General features: G+C 44.9%; 1 protein-coding gene across 2 annotated transcripts in view; it reads left to right on the top strand.

The window, feature by feature from the left end:
* Window positions 1-5,681: 5,681 nt before the first annotated feature.
* LOC130405092 (piezo-type mechanosensitive ion channel component 1-like) overlaps window positions 5,682-27,994 on the top strand; it is a 62,766-nt gene continuing 40,453 nt past the window's right edge. For both annotated transcript variants that reach the window (XM_056610057.1, XM_056610058.1), the window contains exons 1-15: window positions 5,682-5,783; window positions 6,730-6,895; window positions 6,983-7,124; window positions 16,804-17,113; window positions 17,328-17,541; window positions 21,607-21,778; window positions 22,978-23,058; window positions 23,232-23,292; window positions 23,425-23,525; window positions 24,676-24,755; window positions 24,851-25,031; window positions 25,209-25,314; window positions 25,644-25,825; window positions 26,191-26,339; window positions 26,737-26,895. In XM_056610057.1, the coding sequence (XP_056466032.1) occupies window positions 6,807-6,895; window positions 6,983-7,124; window positions 16,804-17,113; window positions 17,328-17,541; window positions 21,607-21,778; window positions 22,978-23,058; window positions 23,232-23,292; window positions 23,425-23,525; window positions 24,676-24,755; window positions 24,851-25,031; window positions 25,209-25,314; window positions 25,644-25,825; window positions 26,191-26,339; window positions 26,737-26,895 (2,027 nt within the window). In that variant the 5' untranslated portion in view covers window positions 5,682-5,783; window positions 6,730-6,806. The remainder of the gene's footprint in view (window positions 5,784-6,729; window positions 6,896-6,982; window positions 7,125-16,803; window positions 17,114-17,327; window positions 17,542-21,606; window positions 21,779-22,977; window positions 23,059-23,231; window positions 23,293-23,424; window positions 23,526-24,675; window positions 24,756-24,850; window positions 25,032-25,208; window positions 25,315-25,643; window positions 25,826-26,190; window positions 26,340-26,736; window positions 26,896-27,994) is intronic.

The following is a 27,994-nucleotide window of genomic DNA, read 5'->3' as shown; positions in this document are numbered from 1 at the left end:
CACGTCCCTGTTCGGCAGGCGCACAGGAAGTTTCTCCGCTTTGCCTTTATGGGGATGGCGTACGAGTACCAGTGTCTGCCGTTCGGCTATTCCCTGGCTCCGCGCACCTTCTCGAAGTGTGTGGAGACGGCGTTGGAACCGCTCAGGCGTCAGGGAAAGAGGATTCTCTTCTACCTAGACGACCTGCTTATTCTGAGCAACTCAGAAGAGACCGCGAGAAGGGACAACATGTTGGTGATAAACCTTCCTGGGTTTTGCCGTCAACTGGGAGAAGAGCTCCCCGCTCCCCAGCTGGCAGACAGTCTACTTGGGGCTTTGCCTGGACTCAGCCACCATGACTGCGATGCTTTCGCCTCCTCGGCGAGACGCCATCCTGTCGGCGCTCTCCCGTTTTCACGTTCGCAGAAACGTGACGGCACTGTCCACCATGCGCCTGTTAGGGCTGATGGCAGCTGCCCACCCCGTGGTCCCCCTGGGTCTGCTTTTTATGCGCAGACTCCAGCGGTGGTTTGCTCACCAACGGTTGGACCCCAGGCGACACAAGCTCAGGGTGCTCCTCGTTCCTTGTTCGGTGTTGCCAGACCTGGAATATTGGAAAGGATCCTCCGCCCTTCTCAGGGGTGTTTCCCTGGGCAGGGTGGCGTCCTACTTAGTGGTCTTCACGGACGCCTCGTTGACGGGTTGGGGAGGAACGTGCCTCTCTCACTCGGTCGGAGACGAGTGGCGCACGCCCCCTACAGCACACATAAATGTGTTGGAGCTCGACGCTGTGAGGAAAGTGCTGTTGCATTTCTTTCACCTGGTGCACGGCCGCCACGTTCTGATCAGGACAGACAGCGTGTCGGCGGCGGCGTACATCAACAGACAGGGGGGAGTCCGCTCCCCTGCTCTCCACCGAAAGGCGGTCGAGCTCTGGCTTTGGGCTCATCAGTATATCCTCAGTCTGAGAGCCCTGCATATCGCGGGCGCCCAGAACTTTGGGGCGGACCTCATGTCTCGAGGCGGTCCCCGCCGAGACGAGTGGCGGTTATATCCCGACATTGTCAGACTGATCTGGCAGAGGTTCGGGACAGCGCAGGTGGACCTCTTCGCGTCCAGGGGGAACACGCACTGCAGGTGGTGGTTCTCCCTCAGCCCTCGGGATCTTCCCCCGTTGGGGGTAGATGCGTTGGCACACACACCTTGGCCGCGGGCTCTCTTGTATGCGTTTCCCCCGCTCCAGCTGATCCTTCCTCTTCTGGAACGGGTCAGACAGGAGAGACTGTCCCTGATATCAGTGGCCCCGGAGAACCGTTCAGCTTTGTGGTTTCCAGAGCTGGCCGCGCTCTTGCGGTCGGCGCCTTGGCCAGTACCGTTCAGGCCGGATGCGCTTTCACAGGCCCACGGGACAGTGCACCACCCGCCCGATGTCTCGGGACGGCTGTTGGTTTGGCTCCTGAGAGGTTGATCCTGCAGGGCAAAGGTTTGCCTGAGACGGTTATCAACACTATTCAGAGTGCTCGTGCGCCTTAGCTCACCGTGCGGTTAGCTCACCGGGCCGGTGAGCTAACCGCTCTTTCTGTCAGCCCGAGTTGCTTGTTGCGAAACGAGGACAGCTCCTTCGCGTTGCTCAGACCTAATCCTGCGTTCCTCCCGAAGAACATTAATAGTTATTTTCGGTCGAGGGATATTGTGCTTAAGGCTTTTCACCCCCCGCCTCATTCTAGTGAGGCGGAGGCGGAGGTGCATCTCCTGTGCCCGGTTCGGGCGTTGGCTATGTACGTGAATCGCTCGGCCGCGTTCCGCTCCAAACAAGTTGTTTGTGTGTTATAGCGACGCTAGCAGGAGCCGCGCTCTCTCTAAGCAGCGGTTTTCTCGCTGGGTATGTGAGGGTGTTTGCTTAGCCTACTCTCGGCAGGGCTTGGCGCCACCGTTGGGCGTTAAAGCTCACTCCACACGGAGCGTGGCCGCTTCAACGGCTCTACTCAAGGGCGTTTCGGTGGAAGACATCTGCGCGGCTGCGTCTTGGTCTTCCCCCGGCCCCTTTGTCCGTTTTTACATGTTAGACATGTCCAGGGGCTCACTCGGCAACTCTGTGCTGGAGTCCGGGACCCCTTTTACGGCTTAAGAATATAGACATGTTCTTTAAAGCGGCGTGGTTGGATTTCCTCTCGCCGGCTGGCGAGTTGGACTTGATTACCAGTCTTACTCTCCCAGCTTTTTTCAAATGAAAAACAGGCTAGGGGTTTTTCTATTGGCTCGCCAATTGTCTGGTGGTTTTGTTTACCAGTGTGGCACTCCCGCCGTTTTCTTCAAATAAGAAACGGCCGAGAGAGTCCCATTATTGGAGAGCCGGATTCCGTAGCTCCGCCCCCGGTGGCAGCGGACCTAATGGAAACCATGTTGCTCTGGTTTTTCTTTTCCTTTTCATGGGTTCCATGAAGCACGGATTAGAGCCGGAGTCTTTACAGACTCACTTTTTTCTACCTTGATCATTGCCTTGCTTGATCTAGGAGGAATTAGTTTTTTATTACGGCCTGATTCCACCGAACGCGTTACGGCAACGTTACGGCTGCGGCACGTCTTGGCCGCGGTCACCGCAGCAGATAGGTTCCACTCTAATCAATGAGACCATTTCCACCGGGCGCGGCTGCGGAACGTCTCAGCAGCGTCTCAGGAGCAGCTCGCCGTGCCGCAGCGCTATCATTCCGTAGCATTCCTATTTTTGCCGCAAGCCGTTGCTGAACCGCATCAATTTCAACAGAGCAGATCGAGCAGGCCAGGAAGTGAAAAAGTAAAAGCCATAGAGCATCCGGTCAATTTTCAAAATAAAACACAATAAATAAAACACCAACATTATTACGTCATGACCGGTGGCACCAGGTCAGCAGTCAATCAATCAAACTGTACGTCCACACCAGAAGCGAATTGAGCGACCAAATCGCCGGAAGTCATTCACTTTCTATGGGCAAGAGCGACCAAAGCGACCAACGCTACCAGCGGCCAAAGTTGAGCGACCAGAGCGTCAAAAAGAAGTTGAAAACTTTTTAACTTTATGCAAATGACTATTATTCGCTTCAGCGGCCAAACACTGACAGCCAATCGGAATGTAGACGCTCTTCGCTTGCGTGGATCCCAGGGAACATCGGCAGGCACTTTGGTTCCTACCTACCTTTATTCACTCACTGAACAAAATGTCGGCTGAAGTATTAATCGCGGCTGTAACTGGGCACCCGGTGTTGTACGAACCCACCCTTTTTCAGTTCAGAGATCGAAACGCCATAGTGGTTTGGATATCAAGTGATGATAAGCGGGAGTATTTATAGGCTACATCTAGAACGTTCGTATTTAAGCGGGAATCATTTTAATTAGCTCTCCATGCCACCAATCTAACCAACCAATCGCGTGTAGCATGCTTTAAACAAAACCAAAAAAGTTTTTGAAATCGTCACATAAACAAACTAATCGACAAGACGAGGGATAAATGACAAGGGATATATCTCTTGTCTTTTATCCCTCTATTCCCCACTATTCACAGAGCCTGAGGTGAATAATTGTTAATTAAATAGTCTAGATAGATAGATAGCCTAGTCAAGTCTTTATTAATACCAAACGACACAAATCGTCGGGAATCCATTTAGGTGGTTCGGCCCACACAGGACAGTAGCCTACAAGACCACACAGAACAAGTCTGACTGGACATACACACAATACATCACATTAAAACTAGACACGCGTTGATAGATAGATAGACAGAAAAGCCTAGATAGATAGATATGTTCCATTATTTGCCTTGCGGAGCCAACCAGTCCTGTGCACGTATGCAAATTAGCCATGTGCGCCAATGTCTATTTGTTTTGAATGCGACGAATGAGTGCAGATCATGATTTGCAGATCCAGATCAGTGAAACATATTTTAACTACTACAACACGCAGGGTTTTTTGTTCTCGGTTGTAATTAGCCTACATTTTAGGATTTTTTTTATATTGGGGGGAATCACTGTCCCACTTGTTGTCGAAGCACTTTATCGAACAAGCAAAACCGTCTCGGCAATATGGCCAAGGTGTATGGGAGAGTTCACTATTTGATATGGCGGTCTGTAGGGCCTACTAAACGCATACGGCTCCTTTAAATGCGTCTGCATAATTGAATTGTACGTCATGAGCGACTTGAGCGACCAAACCGAACAGAATAATTCGCAGCGAAACCTTGTGAGCAACACGCTCACAAAGTTTCGCTGCAAATTTTTCTGTTCGCTTTGGTCGCTCAAGCCGCCATATCACGTCCACCGGTGTGGATGTACAGAAAGGGTCTCAAATCATCCTTTTTATAAGAACAATGTCAGAAAGGACAAAGCCTGGCATTTAATTGCAGTAGTTTTGGGAGTGGAAGGTGAGTACATTACGTTTAGGATTATCGCGGGATCTCGTGATCTCACGTGAATACGGCTGGCTCGCAAGGCAGCGTTGCGCTGCCGTAACGCGCCCGGTGGAAATGCAAGCAGGGCAAAGTTGCGGCCAAGACGTGCCGCAGCCGTAACGTTGCCGTAACGCGTCCGGTGGAATCCCCGGGTTAAGCTGTTGTGTTTTACACTTCCTTGGCTTTTTGAGTCTTAATGTGCTCTGGTGACTTAGGTCGTTTTGACTGGGGTCCAGCAGGAGTACATTGATCGGGCTCCGCTCGCAGCTTCACCTTAGCCCATAAGGCGAAGCCTAGACGGCGTAGGCTACATGAAATAGAACGATAGTTATGTTATTATAACTCTAGTCCTATGATTGTAGGCGTAGCCGTCTAGTTTCCCACCTGCTGTTCCCTCCAAATGCTGAAAGAAAAGCGTGGAGGATAAGCGACGGTATACACCGCGTTATATAGCGCGCGCGCGGGACAAGCCCATAAGGCGAAGCCTAGACGGCTACGCCTACAATCATAGAACTAGAGTTATAATAACATAACTATCGTTTTCTCTACTACTGCTACTGCTAGTACTACGGCTACGGTTGATGTGTATAATGTGTTTTTGGGTCTTAATTTATGTATGTGTCGGTCTTTAAAAGTCTTAAAAAGGCTTAAATTTGACTTTAAAAATGGTGCAAGAACCATGCTGCCAATCTCCTCCCATCAGAGACAGCGCCCCTATCCTCCAAAATAATAGGGGCTTCCCATCAAATGAATTAACTTCTTAATAATTCTCATGATTTACAAAACTTTCCTCACTGGCAGGACCTTAGCTGTAAGGTCCTGCCAGTGGTGTAGCATAGCTACACCATTCCTCTTGAACCAAGAACAGCAGTGATATTCCCTCCCCTCGAACCATTCAAACCCTTTCAATCCTTCAAACCCCCTCTCTCCAAACGCCCTCTCAAAGCGCCAGTGAACCCACTGTTTCAGCTGGAATTTGAACAGTATGAGTTAGAACTTTGAGTCAAAAAGGTCTGAGAATTATATTACAAAACCATAATAAATAAAATGGATAATTACTATAATTATTACTTTGTTTTACCTGTTGGAATGGAAATGTTACTGTCAATGACTTATAGAATTGAACAATGACTAGATAGCGCCATTGTTTGCAAAATAAATAATGACAATGCATAAATCAGAATTGGAGGGTGAGAAGTTGATTCATGCAGTTGATCACATCTAATTTGAGAAGGTATTGTGGGACACTATTTTACTGACTAGAAACTTTGTTTTTTACACCCCACAGCATGTTTGTTGCGCTACACTGTATTCTCCCTGGTCTACCTGTTCTACTTGCTGCTGCTACCATGGTTCTTCTGGCCCAACAAGCACACAGTCAGAGGTAAGACAGATAGATTTGTGTGTGTATATTCTGCTGCCTGTCTTTAAGAAGCCTGTGTGTAACTTAACCATTCATCTTGTCGATTGCCGATTCTGTGTAAAAGAAGGAAGAGCCCTTGGAGGCTAAGGAGACACAGGGAGAGTCCTAATTGATTAAAACTTTAATCAATTAAGAATTCCTTTAGTTCCTTTAGTTCACCTTTTTCACAGAGGTGTCATCATAGGACACAGACAGCGGTCACTCATATCACTAATTACATGTCTGCTGTTTTTATGGGCATGGTACATAAACCAGCCATACATGATTGGAGCTGCCCATGTAGTGTTGGAGACGCACACACACACACACACACACACACACACACACACACACACACACACACACACACACACACACACACACACACACACACACACACACACACACACACCAACCTACCTATCTACACCCCTCATGGGAAAAGGTTTGTCTGTAATCCGAGCCTGCCTCACCAGGCATATTTAGCTTTATATAGTAATACAGAGAACCTGATAGGGACAGCTGGTTAGGTTTGGTAATCAATAATATGTTCCCAGATATATATCTGTCCAAAAGAGAACGCAAATGCTCCCATAAGCGTAACAAGCCAGAAGGTAGCAAGAAAACATTATGTTAAACAGCACAGTGGAACCGTTGGAGTAAACAAATTGATGGGCAATGTTATGAAACCTAACAGTACAGAGTCACGTAAACACCGGTAGTCCGCCATTCCCTCATGTAATTTATTACCAACTCAGATTAATTATGTAAGCATTCTTCCTGCCTGGTAACCCTGGAATGTTTGACTTATGTCCTTAGCAAACATCATGTATGACAAAGCTACTGCCGAGATTCCCCCATGTTATGTCTTACATCTCCAATGATAATCACAATCTATTTTGTCTCCTCTATCATTTGTCTGTCGCAGGTCCAACAGGCCTATACATCAAAGGATTGTTTTGCACCAGTCTGGTTTTTGTGCTGGCTCATGTCTGTTTCCAGACGATGCTATACACATATCCACCTCTGTATACAGCTCTGGCTGACAACTGCACGCAATGGGACGTGCTCTCCAAACACATAGGACTGTCAAGGTACCAATGTCACGTTTCAGTTGGTTTGACTTTGCCGGTGTTTGTTGACATTTACGTTTAACAATGTTTTATTTGTGTCTTCCGAAGGCTTTCATTGGACGACCCATGGGGTCTGATGCGTCAGTTATGCCCGGATGTAGGGGTGTGCATGGTTGCCCTGGTAACCATGGTACTCTGCAGCCAAATATCGAAGAAGAGGGAGCTGCTGGCTGCTTCTAACATCACCTCGGTAAGTTGCAGCATATACCTTAAGGGTTGCTCAATATATTAAACCTTTTCCTTAACCCAGCCACTTCTCCACCATCAGCCCACACTGGACAGTGGGGCTTTTCCACCCTCATCTGAAACTTACTTTGCTACGGATGTGCTGACGCTGCGTTTTAGTTATGGAGTACCAAAGAGGCAATGCTGCAGACCTTTAACTGGGTGATTAGTGTGGTTTCAAAGCAAGCCCCAATATTGTTATTCTGTGTCTTATTATTATAAGCCGGCCAACTAAATCCGTAGGAACCCTATTGTATACGTTTGTATTATTAGGTGTCTGTAACCACTGAAAAAAAGACTCAATCGCACAACTCAGATTGGTTAGAAATCAAACAAGCAGATAAAGATGTAGTCAGGAGAAACAAGCAGGAATCAACAAACCAGGAACTGTAGTAATCTCAGAGTGAATGCTTGGACATTTGACACATTGAGTACACAGATAAACTAGCACAGAGGGAGGGCACCAGGCTGACTAAATACACAAGGAAGGAGATGATGACGTGGAACAGGTGGAACTTATCAGGGAGAGGGAAGGACAAAAAAGGATAAAGACAGCTGGTGGACCCAAAAGCTGGAGACTCAAGACTCATGACTAGATTTGAGTTGGAAATGAGCCGCAATAGTGACCATCATTGTTCACAGACAAATAAAAACAATGGCGTGTGGAATATTGAAGGCTGGCTGATTTAATACACTCTTTTGTGTATCCTATGAATTAATACAAAACAGTGCTGCCAAGTTTTCAGAAAACCTTGGAGGGATAGTGTCGTGGATTAACTGAGATATATAACACTTAGACTAATTCAAGAGAGAGAGAGAGAGAGAGTCAAATGAAAACGAGGGGTCCGGAGCAAGAATTGACAAAAGACTTTATCGTGCAGTAAAACAACAACGATAACAGCCGAGTAGGTCTCGAGAGTCACTCATGTTCACAAACTGCGGCGTCTTTTTATACACACAAACAGAACAGCTTCTCCTTGAGGTGTCTGCCTCCATTCAGTCATAAATCCACTTTAACCTGAATGGTCAGAAAATAGACAACAAATGGTCTGCAAAGATAGCCCTGCTCCTTTTAGGGGGGCTCCATCTGTTCTAAACCCAGACACCTAGGCACCGTGTGTTTTCCACTAATATATATAAAAGACCTCATAATAATCACAGTTCACCATAGAATATAATCATTAATTTCTACCACAATAGTTGCGGTAAATTTAGGCAAGCTGGACATTACTTTTGGGCCTGTTTGCACTGCACACTGAAGATATTTATTTATTAATTCCTGTACTTTATGAAACTTTTTACAGCCGCTAACCCTAACCAAAGTTTCAGCACTTATTTTCCTTACCGCAACCATATGACCTGACAATCAAGGGACTGGTTGGGGTTCGTCTCCTCAGTATCGCGGCAATATTTTCTATTCAGTTGGCCATCCTTGATTAACTTACTTATCACTGCATGACATCTTGAACAATAATTCAATCATGAAAAATGAAAGTAGTGTAGTGATTTATTATTTACGTGTCGTGATAACAAACAGACGTTAATACGTATACGTACAATAAGTATTATAGATTGCATAATTACATTTACAATTACATTGCATAAATGCAATTTTAATTGTAAATGTAATTAAATGTAATTTGCATAAATCTATCCATCTATCCATTTATCCATTCCTCCAATCATCCATCCATCCATCCATCCATCCATCCATCCATCCATCCATCCATCCATCCATCCATCCATCCATCCATCCATCCATCCATCCATCTATCCATCTATCAACACGTGTCTAGTTTTAATGTGATGTATTTTGTGTATGTCCAGTCAGACTTGTCTCCCTTGTTCTGTGTGATCTTGTAGGCTACTGTCCTGTGTGAGCCGAATCAGCTAAATGAATTCCCGATGATTTGTGTCATTTGGTATTAATAAAGACTTCACTAGGCTATATATCTATCTAGACTATTTAATTAAAAATGATTCACCTCAGGCTCCGTGAATGGTGGGGAATAAAGGGATAAAAGACAAGAGATATATCCCTTGTCATTTATCCCTCGTCTTGTCGATTAGTTTGTGTATGTGACGATTTCAAAAACGTGTTTTGTTAAAAGCATGACTACGCGCGATTGGTTGGTTATGCCGCTTTTCCACCGCACATGTAGCTCGACTCGACACGACTCGACACAACACGACTCGACACGGTAGCAGCACGGGTCCTTTTCCACCGCAAATAGTACCTCCTGGACGTGGGCGGGGTCGGCTGCGCGAAAGGGCCGTGACGTATTTTTGTACGCGACGCAAACAACACCTACGCAACCCACACATGGACAGAACCCACATAACAACGATGGAGGACATCGATAACATTACTATTATTAGCTGGCATGTTGAAGAAGTTGAAGAAGTGGAATATGTTGGCTGCTATGGCTGTTACCGGCATGGTTGCCATGTCGCTCTCGTGACTTCGTCACACTCTCTGGCCAATCAGTGGCCGGCCGTCTGCCGACGTCACCTTTTAGTATCGGCTCAGCCGCTTGGAACCTAGAGCGAGGCGGTACTAGAAAAAGCAGCCACTTGAGGTACTAGATCGCGGTGGAAACGCAAAAAATGCGAGCTGAGTCGAGTCGAGTCGAGTCGTGTCGAGCTGTTACCATGCAGTGGAAAAGCGGCATTAGATTGGTGGTATGGAGAGCAAATGAAATTGATTCCAGCTTAAAGGTTGGGTACGGAATTTGCTTTTTTGGCCATTTTTGCAAAATTACTTGAAATCCTTATCATAACCCGCTCACAGCCACTGAGTCAGAAGTACTGACATGAAAATTAAACTTGTCAATCATCTGTGGAACGGGCAGGGCTCGAAAAACTCCAGCCAATCATTTCCATTGCCACCGAGTTGCATTGGACAGTAAGTACGTCAATCAAACGGTCGCACTGCACTCCCCCTCCCCCGCTCCCCGCGCGCGACCCCTTCGTGCAGTACTCGTGACCCAGAGCTCGTGACCCAGAGCAAGTTCCTGTTTGTTGTTATCCTGCGGTAGCTACTGGAACTAGTTAATCCACATTTGGACCTAGCAGTAGAAGACAATTTCCATGGCAGACAAGACGCCACCATACCCACCACCACCACCACCACCACCACCACCACCACCACCACCAGCAAAGAGAAGGAAAACTCTTTTTCAGAGAGTAATTGATAATAAAAACGCTGAAAGAGAAAAACTGAAATCAAGAATAATCCTAGGCGCTGCTTTCGAACGTTGGCGGCAACTGAAGGACGAGAAGGGTCTAAAAACCGATGCTTGTGTGGCGGTTGACCTAGTTTCAAAGTTTATACCGTTTATACTCGGTAATACCGGTGTTGAGACGAGTGAAAATGTCCACACCGCGGCAACCCTAGTGAAAACCAGGACTTCCAATACAATTATATGAAACAAACATACATTTTCTAAAAATAGTAATGATTTATGTGACCGTTTAATGTTTATAATATCTGGTGCAACCATAGCCGCGAGAACGTATTCTCAGCAGGGGGTGCTGGAAAAAAAAACCCGGCCTGCACTAGACTCGCAACTCGTCACATTGATAAAAAAGATATATAGCAGCGCAGCTCAATTACACCAGTGCATGCGCGCAAAGTTGAAAATCGATCGTTGTGTTCACTTCCTTCACACCATGGTTCACATCCAGCTGCTCACAGAACAAGTTTAGCGCACCACCGCTACCCTCACACTTTTTCATATAACCTTTTTTCAGCACTAGGTCATATGAGCATTAAATAAATGCTGCGTCTCAACATGCCTTGGACAGCAGCGAGGATGACTCGCTTTGCCACGGGCCGAAACAGTTCGGAGCGACCACAGCCAGAGCGAACACAGCGGGGCAGAGGAGTGTCAGGAAGTCTTTGGTGTACACATCAGTACGGCCTATTTGCACTACTGTTTAGTGGCAATGCAGTGTTTTATTCTATGCCTTTTTATTTTCGTATATTATTTCAATTAATGCAATTTATTTATTCATGAAATCAAGATCTGGTCTTCAAATATTTTTTCCAAATATAGGTCGTCTTACAATGGGGTTTGTGTTTATATTCGGACCAATACGGTACAGCGGGCGCTCACATGACGTTAAGCATTTCCTTGTGCATAATGTGACGCTTCAGAACCTAAAATCCCGTTTCTCCCCGTTGACACGACAACACATAACCAGCGTTTTCAGAAATCTCCACTTTGGCCGGAGTTTTTAGAAATGATCGTTTTCTGTGATAAGACAGGGCCTCGGACAGGGGGTGTTGCAGCACCCCCAGCACCCCTACTTCCCGCGGTACTGGGTGCAACTTACAGCTGAATGTAGTGCCATGTTGTTAAACGAAAACCTACGCTAGCCTGGCTCGCTCTCGCGCATCTCTGTTCGCGCTCGTGCATGATTGCGCGTCCAGGTACTTGGAATGGGTGGAGTCACGCCCCGTGCCCACTACCTCCGTCAGTTGTCCGTTGCCCATTGACTTTGAATGGGGACGGACGCGCAATGCATTGTGGATCCGTCCGTTCAGTTGGAGCGTTCGCCACCATCACGCCCCGTGCCCACTACCTCCGTCAGTTGTCCGTTGCCCATTGACTTTGAATGGGGACGGACGCGCAATGCATTGTGGATCCGTCCGTTCAGTTGGAGCGTTCGCCACCGTCAGAAAGTTGAAAAATGTTCAACTTTTTCGGCAGCGACGGTTCCGTCATCCAATCAGATCGCGTATGCAAATTTAAGCACTGTGACGCGACTCGGGCTCTGACGATACTGGAAAGCGGGAAAGCGGGTCATCTTGCCTCGGAACAAGCAGGAAGAAGCGGGAAGAACCCGGTGAAGCGATTTGATTGGCTGACGGATGCCTCTGCAAAGACTACTCCCCCATCCGTCAGCCACGCCTTCCCACGTCCGTTGACTGACGGTGCAGTGGGCACGAGGCTTCAGAAAGTTGAAAAATGTTCAACTTTTTCGGCAGCGACGGTTCCGTCATCCAATCAGATCGCGTATGCAAATTTAAGCACTGTGACGCGACTCGGGCTCTGACGATACTGGAAAGCGGGAAAGCGGGTCATCTTGCCTCGCAACAAGCAGGAAGAAGCGGGAAGAACCCGGCGAAGCGATTTGATTGGCTGACGGATGCCTCTGCAAAGACTACTCCCCCATCCGTCAGCCACGCCTTCCCACGTCCGTTGACTGACGGTGCAGTGGGCACGAGGTGTCAGAGTCAGCGTTGAAGGAGAGGGGGTAGGACCATTTGAGTTGTGTATTTTCAAAATCTGCTGGCGTTTCGCAAATCGCGATTTGCGTACCCAACGCAAAATCGCCTTGACTCTGAGTGCAAATAGGCCGTACTGATGTGTACACCAAAGACTTCCTGACACTCCTCTGCCCCGCTGTGTTCGCTCTGGCTGTGGTCGCTCCGAACTGTTTCGGCCCGTGGCAAAGCGAGTCATCCTCGCTGCTGTCCAAGGCATGTTGAGACGCAGCATTTATTTAATGCTCATATGACCTAGTGCTGAAAAAAGGTTATATGAAAAAGTGTGAGGGTAGCGGTGGTGCGCTAAACTTGTTCTGTGAGCAGCTGGATGTGAACCATGGTGTGAAGGAAGTGAACACAACGATCGATTTTCAATTGCCAACAGGGCAAAGGCATTCAGTTTTTTTTCTGTTACTGTTGCTCTCCGGTATGTTTTCACTTGTTTCAACGTAGAAAATGACGGCGCTGATGTTGACGGCGCCACAGCGTCTTCCGCCGCGTCTTCGGGCCGCGTCTCCGGGCCTGGCTCCGGTCCTGGCTGCGGGCCTGGCTCGGCCTCTGGCTGCGGGCCTGTCTCGGCCTCTAGCTGCGGGCCTGGCTCGGCCTCTGGCTGCGGGCCTGGCTCGGCCTCTGGCTCTGCTGACACGAGCAGGTTCACAGCTGTCGGACGGCTGCCCGACAGAAACTTCTGTAAAGCCCCCCGCTGTTTCTTCTTTTGTTCCTCTTCATTTTTTTCTTTTTATGTTTTGCCGCACCCGAAAGCATCTTGAATGTTAGCCTACTCAAGAAACGACCTGCCTGCTAGCTTTATTGTTCCGCTTAGTCTTGACCCGCTGACCTCCCCTCGGACTTAACTGATTGGCGTTAATGTGACGTAACGTTAAGATAAACAACGTCACTATTTTTAGTTAATTAATATATATATTGATATATTATCACTGAAATAAATAGTAGGCAGGACATTTGTATTGGCTATTTCATTTTTTTTTTTTATTATTATTTTTTTTTACTTCTGTCTGGGCCCCCCCCCGCCAATCAGGCCCTAGGCACGTGCCTAGTTTGCCTTTGGGTTAATCCGGCTCTGGTTGCGAGTCTAGTGCAGGCCGGGTTTTTTTTTCCAGCACCCCCTGCTGAGAATACTTTCTCGCGGCTATGGTTGCACCAGATGTTATAAACATTAAACGGTCACATAAATCATTACTATTTTTAGAAAATGTATGTTTGTTTCATATAATTGTATTGGAAGTCCTGGTTTTCACTAGGGTTGCCGCGGTGTGGACATTTTCACACCGAGTAATACACTCGTCTCAACACCGGTATTACCGAGTATAAACGGTATAAACTTTGAAACTAGGTCAACCGCCACACAAGCATCGGTTTTTAGACCCTTCTCGTCCTTCAGTTGCCGCCAACGTTCGAAAGCAGCGCCTAGGATTATTCTTGATTTCAGTTTTTCTCTTTCAGCGTTTTTATTATCAATTACTCTCTGAAAAAGAGTTTTCCTTCTCTTTGCTGGTGGTGGTGGTGGGGATGGTGGCGTCTTGTCTGCCATGGAAATTGTCTTCTACTGCTAGGTCCAAATGTGGATTAACTAGTTCCAGTAGCTACCGCAGGATAACAACAAACAGGAGCTTGCTCTGGGTCACGACTCACGAGCTCTGGGTCACGAGTACTGCCCGAAGGGGTCGCGCGCGGGGCGCGGGGGAGTGGGAGTGCAGTACGACCGTTTGATTGACGTACTTACTGTCCAATGCAACTCGGTGGCAATGGAAATGATTGGCTGGAGTTTTTCGAGCCCTGCCCGTTCCACAGATGATTGACAAGTTTAATTTTCATGTCAGTACTTCTGACTCAGTGGCTGTAAGCGGGTTATGATAAGGATTTCAAGTAATTTTGCAAAAATGGCCAAAAAAGCGAATTCCGTACCCAACCTTTAAATACGAACGTTCTAGGTCGCAAATATTTTCTATAAATACTCGCGCTTATCATCACTTGGTATCAAAATCACTATGGATGTTGCACTCATTAACTATTGAACACAAAACAGAAAACACAGCTGTCATTATCACTGTCACTGACAGCGATATATTGTTTCACTTCTTATGGCAAATGTACTTATTGTAAGTCGCTTTGGATAAAAGCGTCTGCTAAATGGTCATTTGTCCGCCGTCTATCCTCAATTAAACTGCATTGAGGTGACACGTTTGTTCAGTGCATTATTCATTTGCATTATTATTGCATTATTATGCGTGCATTATTCCTTTGCACTACCTATTATTCCTTTGCACAACGTATCTATTTTCGATATTTCAAAACGTTATCGTCCCAGAGCAAGGAAGATTAGTATGCTAGGATCTCGGTTAGCAGGCATGTATCGCGCCTATCTTACAATAATCTCATACGTTTCATTAACTCACACACCAGACCAACCAACCACGCGTGACACCTCCGCCCAGGCCACAGCCTTTTTGTTGCAATTTCTGAAATGAAAAAGGCTGGGATCGTACAACACCGGGTGCCCAGTTACAGCCGCGATTAATTTTCAGTCGACATTTTGTACAGTGAGTGGGAACCAATAAAGTAGGTAGGAACCAAAGTGCCGGTGTTAGTGTTGGCTTGTTCGTTCGCGAACCGGTTCGAATGAACAAGTCTTTAGGACGAACAAACCGAACCGGTTCGTTTATCTCGTTTGTTCCATGATGCGATTTACCGCTACCGGAAACCAGGCTGAACGAACAAACGATTCGCGAACGACTCCTCCCAGTTCAGTCGAGTTTCCGGTAGCACTGAGTCCGACTGACTCAGCTGAGAACCGTGCAATGGCATGCATTCCATGATGCGATTCACCGCTACCGGAAACTAGGTTGATTTGTGAACGATTCCTCCACCGAGTTTCCGGTGAATCATTTCACCGGAAACTCGACAGAGGAGTCGTTTGTCGAACCGTTTGTCCGTTCATCCTGGTTTCCGGTAGCGGTGAATCGCATCATGGAATGGACGCCATTGCACGGTCCTCAGCTGAGTCAGTCAGACTCAGTGGAGTTAGTGCTACCGGAAACTCGACTGAACGAACGAACGAACGTATGATTCGTGAACGACTCCTCTTGGCAACTGAATCACGCGAACTGGGTCACTGAAACGAATCATTGAATCCACCACTAGCCGGTGTTCGGTGTTCCCTGGGATCCACGCAAGTGAAGAGTCTACATTCCGATTGGCTGTCAGTGTTTTGCCGCCGAAACGTGTCATAGTAATTTGAATAAAGATCAGCCGCTCACCTTTTGCCGCTGGTAGCGTTTGACGCTTGTGTCGCTTTGGTCGCTCTTGCCCATAGAGTGACTGACTTCCGGTGATTTGGCAGCTCAATTCGCTTCTGATGTGAACGCACAGTTATGCTCTCTTGCTGTCATTTGGGATGGCATTTGTTTTGGCAGTCAGGACCCAAGTTGGTCTGTATTTCCCATACACATACATGTAAACAACAGCATCTGTTAGTCATGTTAAAGCAGATCAATGATTCAAAAAGAGAACTTGTTAGGGCTGGGTCAGCGGTCAAGTGAACCACTGTCATAAATAATGTATAAAAGTCACAAATTGGGAGCAGCCAAAACCTTTTAGAGCTAAATTATGATAAATCTGAAATCCTCTGCCTGGGCCCCAACAACAAGATGGATATGCTGTCCATTAGGAATAGTCTTAGGATAGTTTACTCCTTGGATTAAATCAGGGTCTCAAATCAAGGTGATATTATGCAGAGAAAATTATTCATGCAATTATTTCTAGTAGCCTTGGCTAATGCTATGCACTATTTGCTGACGTGTGGCTTGGTGCATTTTGGTGATACTGAAGGTCTTGAAGTGACAGAGTGTGGCTGAAAGTCCTGCAATTTTTCTGTTCCTTTATTCTGTTATGATTGTATAATGTGTCACAGTGTAAACAAGTACAGTGTATAGCACAGAACCATTTCTTACCTAACCCTAAACGTAAGCCTCTGTAACCTAAAACCTTCACCTAAACATCTCCAATGAACAATAATAATAATAATAATACATTTAATTTAGAGGCGCCCTTCAAGGCACCCAAGGTCACCTACAACATCCACTGAAGCATCTCTAGCCTCAAACCTAAACTTTAACGTATGATAGGTAGCAATTCTGCATTCAGATATCTAAACATGATTAGAATGATGTTACATAGTTTATGGAGTTGTGTACTTAAATTATCTAAGTTGTTTTCTACAAAGTTCAAACCTAGAGAAAACCGTAGTCTTATTCATGGTGGTGGACGGTTGCATGTCGATGGCGTCATATGTGTCATAAATGCCATATTTGTCTTATTTCTGATGTGTTTCTTGCATCTCTCAACCCAGATTGAAGATGTACTCACAGACATTGAAGAAGAAGAAGAAGAAGAAGAAGAAGAGGAAGAGGAAGAGGAAGAAGAAGAAGATGAGGTGAATGAAGCAGTCATTGATGAATTTGTTGAAGCAGACATCGATGTTGAAGCAGGCATTGTAGTTGCAGACGAGGATGAGACGATGCTTTCATCCAACATGCCTGCTGAGAAGGTTTCCACAGCGACCAGAGCTAAGCAGCTGGCCCAGCGACTTCGAACCACAGCACACGAGGTTCTCCAGGACGTAGGACGGATCCTAACCATATGTCTTTTGGCTTTAGCTGGTAAGATTATTGTTGAATTTCTAATACATAGGAGATTATGAATATGTGTACTCAAAGCAAATTATCTATGTATGTTAAGTGTTTGAGACTTAAGTGCTTATAGTAAAGTAGGTGCTAATTAAAATGTTTTATTATTGTTAAATTAAATTACCGTATCCTTTTGTCTGTTGCTTTGTCCATGACAACTGCCGTGTTTGTGTGATTGCCTCTGCAGGCATAACTTTTCCATCTACGTTCTCTGCGGTCTACTTTATTCTCTTCATTGGCCTGTGCACATGGTGGGCGTGTCACCTTCCCATCAGCCCCGTGGGGTTCAACGCGCTGTGTGTCATGGTTGGATTCTTCACTGCTGGACACATGGTCTGTCTGTATCTGTACCAGAGTCAGGTGGCACAAAGCCTCTTCCCACCTGAAAGTCTATGGGCCAGGTAAAGTATTGTTCCTTTTTACACTTATTCCCTTAGCGGCACTCAAAACACATTTTCAACATGTAGACTATTTGCAGATGAAAGTTGATTTATTACTACTTTCCGACATCAGATTTTTTTAATCTGTAAATCTTAACAACTCATTTGGATGGATGGATTTATTTGAGTATCTATTTAGCTAATTTACAGTTTTGGTCTTATTAGGTGAGTGCTGCATGCAGCGCTCAACTGTTGTTCTTCATAAGTTTTATTCTTTCTTTCTTTCTATCTTTCTCTCTGTCTTATTCTCTACAAACTTTGGGACCTATCTCCTTCCTCAATCTTTCACCTAGAGACTCCATTCAAATTTTCAGAATAGCTTGGAATCGCGCGCTTCATTTCAGATTTCTTAATATTTTATACTTTTTAAGATATTCTACTTTTAAAATACTGTCTTTTTTCAACATGGGAGTCAATGGGTGTTTAAGACGTAACTAAATCAATTTCCAACCGTTTATCTTTGTTCAAACCATTTAACAAATCTACACACTTGTATCTTCAATAATATCTAAACCAAATTTCGATATAATTTAAACTTTCTTCAGAATCACAGTTATAGTTTCATACCGGCTTCGTTTTCAGCTTGTTTTCTATGGAAACATATATGTAGAATTCAAATGGCAATGCAATTTGCAATTCAATAAGTCATTACATTATGCAATTGACAATTCATTCTGCAATTGAATAATGTAATTTGTAAAGACGTTATTCAAATACGTTATACGGGGACGCTATAGCTTTTCAATTTGAATAAAGGAACTCCAAAAATTTGACAAAATGTTATTCTATTTTTATTGTTATAACTTTTGCAAATTGTATTGAGGATTTCATTGTCACTTTGCATCTTAAAATACACTTTGAATAACGTGTTTACAAATTACATTATTAAATACATAATTAATTGTCAATTGCATAATGAAAGGACTTATTGAATTGCAAATTGCAATTTGCATTGCCATTTGAATTTTGCTACATATGCTTCCATAGTTTTCATTGAAGACGTCTGCCCATTCTGACACATCTACTTCTTAAGACATTGTAACTCAATCATTTTTCAACTGTTTACCTTCTCATCTCATCTCATCTAATTTTCGTCCGCTTATTCGGGGTCGGGTCGCGGGGGGAGCAGCTCAAGCAGGGGGCCCCAGACTTCCCTTTCCCGGGCCACATTGACCAGCTCTGACGGGGGGATCCCGAGGCGTTCCCAGGCCAGTGTTGAGATATAATCTCTCCACCTAGTCCTGGGTCTTCCCCGAGGTCTCCTCCCCACTGGACGTGCCTGAAACACCTCCCAAGGAAGGTGCCCAGTGGGCATCTGGTACCTACCAAACTATTTAACAAATCGACACACTTGTATTTTCAATAAAACGGAATTTGGATATCATTTAAACTTTATTCAGAATCACAGTTTTAGTTTCATAACGGCTTCGTTTTCAGTTGGTCTCTTTGATTTACGTTGACGCTGGAGCGTGAGGACGTTCAGCACTGTTGCCAGATTGGGCAGTTTTTTCCGCCAGATTGGGCTAATTTTGGAGGAGGTTCAAGCAGTGTTGCCAGGTTGGGCTGTTTTTCCCACTCTAGTGGGCTACTTTTAATCACACACGGCTCGCTACTCTTTAAGACGCACGCATGCGCGCGCGCACGCACGCAGCGCGCGCACGCACGCACGCACGCACGCACGCACGCACCACACACACACACACACACACACACACACACACACACCACACACACACACACACACACACACACACACACACACACACACACACACACACACACACACACACACACACACACACACACACACACCAGCAGTGCAGGGCAATACATTTGACCTTTCAGATTAATCAGGTCAATTCATTTTACATTTCTGCATTTTTTGCAATGCTTTGCGCTTTTCATTCAGCTGTCACTTTATTTGTTTCCAACCATTTACATTTTCTTAAATGGTGTGTATGTTTACATTGTTTACTCCATTTAGACCTTTGAACTTTTGTTCAAATCCCTTCGCTTGATTTAAGCCATTTAACGGTTCTTTATGTGTTAATCGATGTGGCTTTATTAAATAATATTTTCAAACGCACTTTGCACTACAGCACTCACCTCATTTTCTGCAGGAAATGCATTTTCTAGTTGATAATAAAGTCTTCTCCTAAGGGCACGCCATATGTGGAGGCTGATAGTTGGCCTCCGGTTAGTGGACATTGTGCAACGATTTAAGATCAAAATGCTACATTTTGTTATTCGTGGTGATGTCAGGGAACACAAAGCTGAATTTTGGCCCAAGGCCACTCCTCCTTTAGTTTGTGAATGCTAATAGACATCAGGGGCCCTATTTTAACGGTCTGAAACGCAAGTGAGAAGCGCCAAGCGCAATTAGCTTTGTTGGCGGTTCTATGGCGATGTCGCTAGTTTACCGGCGGGAAAAATTACTCTTGCGCCCGGCGCAAATCTTAAAAGGGTTGGTCTGAAGTAGCCTAATTACCCGTAGGTGTGGTTTGTGCGTAACGTGCAATAAACCAATGAGAGTGCCAGCTCCCATCCCCTTTAAGAGCCATGAGCGCATTTGAATCTGACAAGTTGATATTTTGACAGCGCGTCTGCAGTCTCCGATGAGACAGATGCACATGAATTTCAAACTTCAAATGGCTCAGTTTATGGCCAAATAATATGGCCTAATTCACACATGGAATAAGGTTTTCTTCCACAACTTCAAATACTGAGTCCTATTTAATATGGTTCTATTTAATGATATTTAATGATATACGCAATACATTATAAACATAGTTTCTTATCAGTGTTGTATTCATTATCGTTATCGACTTGTGTTCCCAATATGTGTCCCCCGTTAATATACATTGACATGCGTTACGTGTTTAGTTTGAGTGTGTTTAAACAGATGACGCACACACATGCGGTAAAACAATATTTTCTCACGATCAAATACTCATCATCCTAAAAGTTGTGGGCATGTACACGATGTCTGTGTCAAGAAAATATGTGTTTGCTGTACAGTGTTTGCAGATGCATTGATTTAAAAGTACAACTTATTACCGCTGTATCAGCTGTTCTTTCCCAAATAATTTACCAAGAATGTGTGGCTAGGTAGATGAGAGAAGCAAAGTGTTAGCGCGAGGTGCACAAGCAACATTATGCATGCGCCCTTAAAATAGCATCTCAACAATGCGCCACTGACCTTTAACCAGGTACTTCCTGGTTTGTGGCGCAATTGTTTTCTGAAACTGCAGAATAGCACAAGGGAACGTTTGCGCCAGAGCATGCCTCCTCCTTTCGCAGAGCCGCCCCTTGGGGCGCAAGATCATTCCCTAATTTACCGACGCGTGGCGCAGGAGGAAAAAGAACGCACTGCGCCAGTTGCAAACTAGCAACGACACATGCGCCAGTGATTAAGTCAATTGCGCCGGATGCAAGATACGGCCCATAACTACTACTGTCTGGGTATAATTACATACATTTCAATGAGTGTCAGAGAGTCAAAGGATAGCCCCCCGCTCATGGAGACACTAAGCCCCAAAAAACTGTTTTGCACATACCTCTAGAGTATAATGAAGTCATCATTGTTGTAAATATTAACTGTAAGATTTGTTCATAAATTCACAAAAACAATGGGTTAGCAGCTAACTAGACTTTCCAAATGTACACTATAGAATGAGGTCATGTAGTGGTGGGAAGTCATGACTGGAGTCCATTTATTCTGATCTGTACTCTATCTGACAACAAATATTATATTAGTAGAGAATAAAAAAGTTAACCGCAATTACTGCCTACAAGAAACAAATAAATATCTACCATAAAACAAAATACACAAAAAAGGTTAAAATATAGAAAGACTATGTAGGAAGAGTCTGTTAGAATTCCTTTCATTCAATAATCGTGGCTTTCCTGATCTGCCCTCTACAGTTCTAAATATTCACCATACGACACTTTTCACAATGTTCCTGATTTATCTGAGGTATAAAGACACAGTGTTGATTTTCTCTTTCTTTAAATCCCCTCCACTAGACTGTTTGGCCTGAAGGACATCATTCAACATGGAAACTGTTCTGCCCCCTCAGACCTCATCGTGAACCTCAACCATGATTGGCCCGTCTATGTCAATCCGGGTATATTGCTCCTTCTCTACATAACAATAGCCATCGTGCTGAAGACCAGCAGCCACAGGACACCAGCCAAGGTATCAACTGCCACACCGACCCATGACCTTGACTATCGCCAGTCAAGGTTTAAGAGCGCTGTCACATGCACACAATATGGTCCTTTTTAATCTGACTGTAGCAGGTCAAAGAGCGTGCGGAGACCACAGTTCGTCGTCCCTCACTGGGTTCTCGTTTATTTTAATCGACAGCAAAACAAATCAGAGGCTTGAAATTATAAATCAACAACATCCGGGAGAATCCTTGCGTTCAGCGCTCCACGACCTGCGATCTCTGGTGGAGATCTCTGGTGGGGATCTCTGGTGGAGATCTCTGCTGGGGATCTCTGGTGGGGATCTCTGGTGGGGATCGCGTTGGATCACTCCCTCTCTCTCTCTGCTCCCCGGTTCCTACTACAAACAAAGCAGGCACATAAATACACACTCCCTGATTAGCCTGATTGCGAGCAGGTGCCCGCAATCAGACCCAATCCCCCCAGCCGATCCGGTGCCCTCCCAACCTGCCCATACTCCCCCTGCAGGCCAGACGCCGCAGGTCCCCTCACACTGACCCTGGTACGGGGGCCCCTCATTGACTCAAAGGGGTGGATCGGTTTGTCATTTTTAATCTGACCCTGGTACGGGGCCATCATTGACACATAGGTGTGGATAGGCTGAACCAGAGAACTCAGGGGACTGGTAAGGATGCACAATTGTATTTTCTCCAAAAAAGGAGGAATCGAGGCATTCGCCGTGACTTCCAATAGAAGAACATAAAACTAGTCATAGACTAAGGGGCCAGAAATGTCGCCAAAGAGAAAACAGAAACATAGAAAACAACAAGGTTATATGAAGACTAAGCATGGAGAACCCCGACTTAGGAACATTTATACATTGGAACTAATCAACCACAGGGGAAGATGTCTAACAAAGAGCCAAACAAAGGAGAGCATCCACTGAACACACTAAGGAGTTTAACCTGGAACCGGGACCCTGGTCATGTTGGTTGGGGTGCTTTTTCACCCAGCTCAGACCAAAGCATCCAGTCCCTGACTGCATGGTCTGAAGACCACTACAGATTGACATAGAACAGATAGGGCCTGTCATATACCTGTGTAATACGTGTGTGTGTGTGTGTGTGTGTGTGTGTGTGTGTGTGTGTGTGTGTGTGTGTGTGTGTGTGTGTGTGTGTGTGTGTGTGTGTGTGTGTGTGTGTGTGTGTGTGTATGTATTTTCATCAGAAAAAAGGTGAGCCAACAAGTGATAATGTGGAGCTCAGTTCCAGGAGGACACAGAGGCATAACTATGAGGATGAAACACAGGTACATGTATATTAACACAAGAAAATAAGAATTGTTGTTTACAGCCTCATCTTTTATTTACAGTGTGTGTGTGTGTGTGTGTGTGTGTGTGTGTGTGTGTGTGTGTGTGTGTGTGTGTGTGTGTGTGTGTGTGTGTGTGTGTGTGTGTGTGTGTGTGTGTGTGTGTGTGTTAGTTTATGCTCCTGTCTTCAGGTCATTCAGAGAGACCAGACACTGGGGGAGAGGCCATTAGTGGTAAGCTGCATCTATAAAATATATTTAACATAATATTGATTATTTTACGGTATAAATTTAAAAAACTAAAAACACATTTTTAGCAGCAGGATACGATATAGTTCATTTCTTAATTCAGCCTTTTTTCCCCAGACCTCTGCCCTGCCATTAACCCAGAAGGAGAAAACCCGTTCTTTGTCATGGGACGAGTGGTGATGCAGCAGAGCTACGTCTGTGCTCTCATAGCCATGATGGTACATCTCACTAGGGTCAAACAAGTGCATCCAATGTTATGCTCTGTCATGGGTCCTCAAATCGTGTCCGTATCGTAGAAATGCAATTAGTTGATACATAACTGGATAGGGTAGATCACACAATATATAACTATTACAAATTAATTTCAGTAGAGGCTAATATTAACATGACTGTTAAGATATACAGTACACAGTTAAAAATACAGTCAAACAATTCTTCATAGTTATTCTGCCACCTTACCTACCACAAAATCAAAAACATTGAGAAGTTCCAGATCCCTTGTCTTTCGCAATCCACTCTGAACACCATGTTCATGCAGAGCAGTGTCAAGCAACCTTCCTTCACATAGCCTACTGAAATTACGTCTTCTGAACTCGCAACCACTTAAAAACGTTTGGATCACGCTAATTCCGCCGGAAGTCCCCAAAGTAGAAGACCCATAATATTATAAACTAGGTATCATTAAAAGCCTGCAGGAAGTGGTTACCTTATTAATGAACCTTCCTAAGAGTAATTTACAGCAAGATAGTGATAGTGATAGGTAGTGTACATGTGATCCGGTAGTGATAGGTAGTGTACATGTGTACATGAACTGTGATCCGGAGGAGCTGGTGTACATTGGTCTGACGCCTCTTGGCTCCTCTCGCTGTTTGGAGGTCATATCTCTTACGCTGACCCTCATCTTCATGCTCTGCTCAGCTCTGTGTGTTAGTCTGTAAGTTGTCAGGCAGAAGATGATTAAACACATTCTCAGTTTTCAGCTACTCAATCACTTCAGTGGCATCAGCTGCCTCAACATTCACTGTTTCGGGGACAGAGCCTTCTCCAGGGTTGCTCCCAGGCTCTGGAACTCCCTCCCCAAAGACATCAGAGACTCAAATTCCCTCCCATTTGTCCAATGCCGCCTCAAGACCAATCTTTTCTCTACTGCCTTCTCTTAGCCCCAACCCCCCCTCCTATCTGAGTGTGTGTCAGTGATGTATGTCTGTTGTTTGTTTTACCACCACCTCCCCTCAGTTTAAAGCGACTTTGAGTCCTAGAAATGCGCTATATAAATCGAATTTATTATTATTATTATTATTATTATTATTATTATTATGTTACTACATCAAGTTCATGTTTTTTCTTCATAATTTACATTTTCGTTAGGTGTGGAGCATCACTTACCACAGCTGGCTGACCTTTGTGCTGTTGCTATGGGCTTGTCTCATATGGATTGTGCGGTCCAGGTACTATAAAGACAATAACATTCAGGTCTGAAGCCAATGTATTGAAAAACTTTCCTATACATTTTGAACAATCCTATTTCCTTGTGTTTGTTCAGACGCCACGTGGCCATGCTGTGCTCGCCCTTCATCCTGTTCTACGGCCTGGCGCTGTGTTCTCTGCAGTTCATCTGGGCCATGGAGTTCCAGCTAGAGCTGCCCAACAATGTGGGGCTGCTGAGTCTCAGACAGCTGGGCTTAGATAGGGCTCAGTACCCATGCCTCAGGCTAGGCGCTATGGTAAGCAGGTCCCTATTTAATTGACAATAAAGTAAGAGAAACCAAGGACTTGAAAGCAGGTCTTAGAAGTCACACAAGATAGTCTCACAAGATGGCTCGGAACTGGGTGTTTAACTTTATTTAGATAGAAATTTGTTTAAATCCACTTATGTTTCTGTACATTTCTTTTCTCCTCAGCTTCTCTTTACTCTTACCTTCTGGCTGTTGTTGCGGCAATCAGTGAAAGAGATTTTCAGTAGGAAAATTAAGATGTTCACTCAACTCCAAGAGGTCAATACCAGAGGTGAAGGTTATTCCTTTCCTCTTGCTTACACAGACATGCCCACCTGCAGAAGTGTATATTTAGCCATGAAACGCTAACATAAACAATATCACAATATTATTTTATTACAAACATCTTTAATAGCCTGTGCATGTTTTAGAGACACGTAAACAAATATGAGATGAGAGGCCAGTAACAAACAACTGACGGAGCGTTATAGTTTAGTGGCTGTTTGACTACTTAGATAAGTCTATGGGTCTGGTGTGTATAGGACTGTTCACTTAGAATACCTTGTCACCATTTCTCAATGTTCTCTTTGTGTTTACTTCTCCTGTGATGACCATATATAGGACAGAGTGGGGGTGATGCATCAGTGCTGAAGGTGGTGGGAGGAGTGGTGATGAGCTGCTATGCCAAGTACTGGATCTACGTCTGTGGAGGGATGTTTATCATGGTCTCCTTCGCTGGGAAGCTTGTTGGATACAAAATCGTTTACATGCTGCTCTTCCTTCTCTGCCTATGCCTCTATCAGGTCGGATATTGTCACCACCCCACTGCATTCCTCTACGTCATTGTACTATTTATTATTGTGTTATATTATGTGTTTTATTATTTGATTCATTATAGTTTTTGTGAATAATGTAAATGTATTTATAATTTACCTTTTACATTTAGGGCATTTAGCAGACGCTTTTATTCAAAGCAAATTACAATAAGTACATTTGTCAGAAGAAAGATAAAAATCAATATATCGCTTTCGGCACAGTAAGGATGTTCAGTGCCAAGCACTTACAATCACTAGGTAAACTGCTTCCCCGTATACAACAAAGATAACTAGGGTAATTATGTAAAGTAATTATTTAATTCTGTCCAGTCACCCATATGTCATGTGTCCAGGTGTACTACTCCCTGTGGAGGAAGCTGCTGAAGGTGTTCTGGTGGCTGGTAGTGGCCTACACCATGCTTATCTTAATCTCAATCTACACCTACCAGTTTGAGGACTTCCCTGGCTACTGGAGGAACCTCACTGGGTTCACAGAGGAACAGTGGGTTGACCTTTTCTTATCTCCTCATAGGTCTTTTAACCATTCAAATACATTGTTTATAGCTTACCAGAATAAATTTACTTTTATGTTTTGTAATGTGGCTAATTAATACATCCAAACGATTTAGGCTGAGAACAAATAAAGAATACAGTCAAAATTTGACAACAGAAAAGGTTCGGAGGAAAGGATTGACTAATGGTCATCAGTAGACAGTAGACTTACAGCATTTGAAGAAGAAGAAGGTGAGGGGGTCTGCAACCATAAGGATGCTAGGTAGCTCCACCATTAGGGGGAACTTATCCAGGCATGGTTTTCTTGACCGGTGACCGGGTTACGGTTGTTTGAACCTAACCTTAACCCCTGCTCCCATAGTCTAACATAACGTCTGCGTTTCCAGGTTGGCTGACATCGGCCTGGAGACATTTGCTCTGTCAGAGCTGTTCAGCAGCATCCTGATCCCCGGCTTCTTCTTGCTGGCATGCATATTGCAGCTGCACTATTTCCACACGCCGTTCATGAGCCTCACAGACCTGGAGCACGTAAACCCTTTACACAGGTGATTAATGAGATGATTGTTTATACATGTTTTAGGCTTTTGCTATAAATCCATCTATTTTACAATACGCTGTAGTTATTGACTGCTGTTATTATACAATGCAGTGGCGGCTGGTGGTTTTTAAAGTGAGGGAGGAAGGACTGCGCGCTTGGTTGCCATTGGCCTGCTTGCACTGTTGGTGTATGGTGGCATAAGAATGTGAGACTCAAGTTGTTTCAGGGTGTTTTGGTGAACTACAAAATAGCAGGGAGGGAGTTATGTGAACAAAATGTATACAAAGCCACCAGTGGCATCACTGTAATTTGAGAAGGAAAGGATGCAAAGCATATTAGTCAAATCAGGCCTACTATTGATTTGTAAAAGTAAATAAAAAAATCTGGGCCTATTATTGGGCCTATTTTTGCCCTCACTGACTGAAGTTATTTAGCTATGTTTATTTTCAGATACAATTGCTTGTAATGCTACCAGTAAGTCATGCGTACCTAGCAAACCATGTAGCACTCACAACACTGACGTTGCCATTACTTCTGATGACCTTGATTTTGGGAAGTGGTCTACCTCTTTCTGGATGAATGGAATGGTTTTTGTAATAAGACGTTAACAATGTCCTCCGTTTCCAATGTTTCCATTGTGCATTTAGGATCTCGCTATCGCAGATTTCACTTGCTCTGCGTCTCTCAGACTGAGCACCGCGGCAATGCAGACCGAGTTTGTTATCGACAGCGTTGCCAGATTGGGCAGATTTCCCGCCCAATGATTTTTCCAGCCTAACATGGTTAAAAGTAGCCCAATTGGGTGGGAAATCGGACCAATCTTGCAACACTGCTCAACATCCAGGGATCCTGCTTATTGGTTCATAGCGCAGACGGATAGATTTTTGCGCGAATCAGACCCCTTAAGGTCCCACCCACTCAGAGGAGGATTTTCCTCCTCTCTCCCATTGAAACCCATGTTATCCACCGGCCGCCAGTACTTTCGGGAAAATGAATGGGAGTCAACGGCGGCGGAGGGAGGACGTCCCTCCCTGAAGTAATTGTCAATAGGCGATAGGGGGTGCTAATGTCCCTTTACCTAGGGAAACGAACATTATATATTCAAA

This window comes from Gadus chalcogrammus, chromosome 15 (genome assembly GCF_026213295.1).
Source record: "Gadus chalcogrammus isolate NIFS_2021 chromosome 15, NIFS_Gcha_1.0, whole genome shotgun sequence".
Lineage (NCBI taxonomy): Eukaryota > Metazoa > Chordata > Actinopteri > Gadiformes > Gadidae > Gadus > Gadus chalcogrammus.
This window is presented reverse-complemented; position numbering and strand designations above follow the sequence as displayed.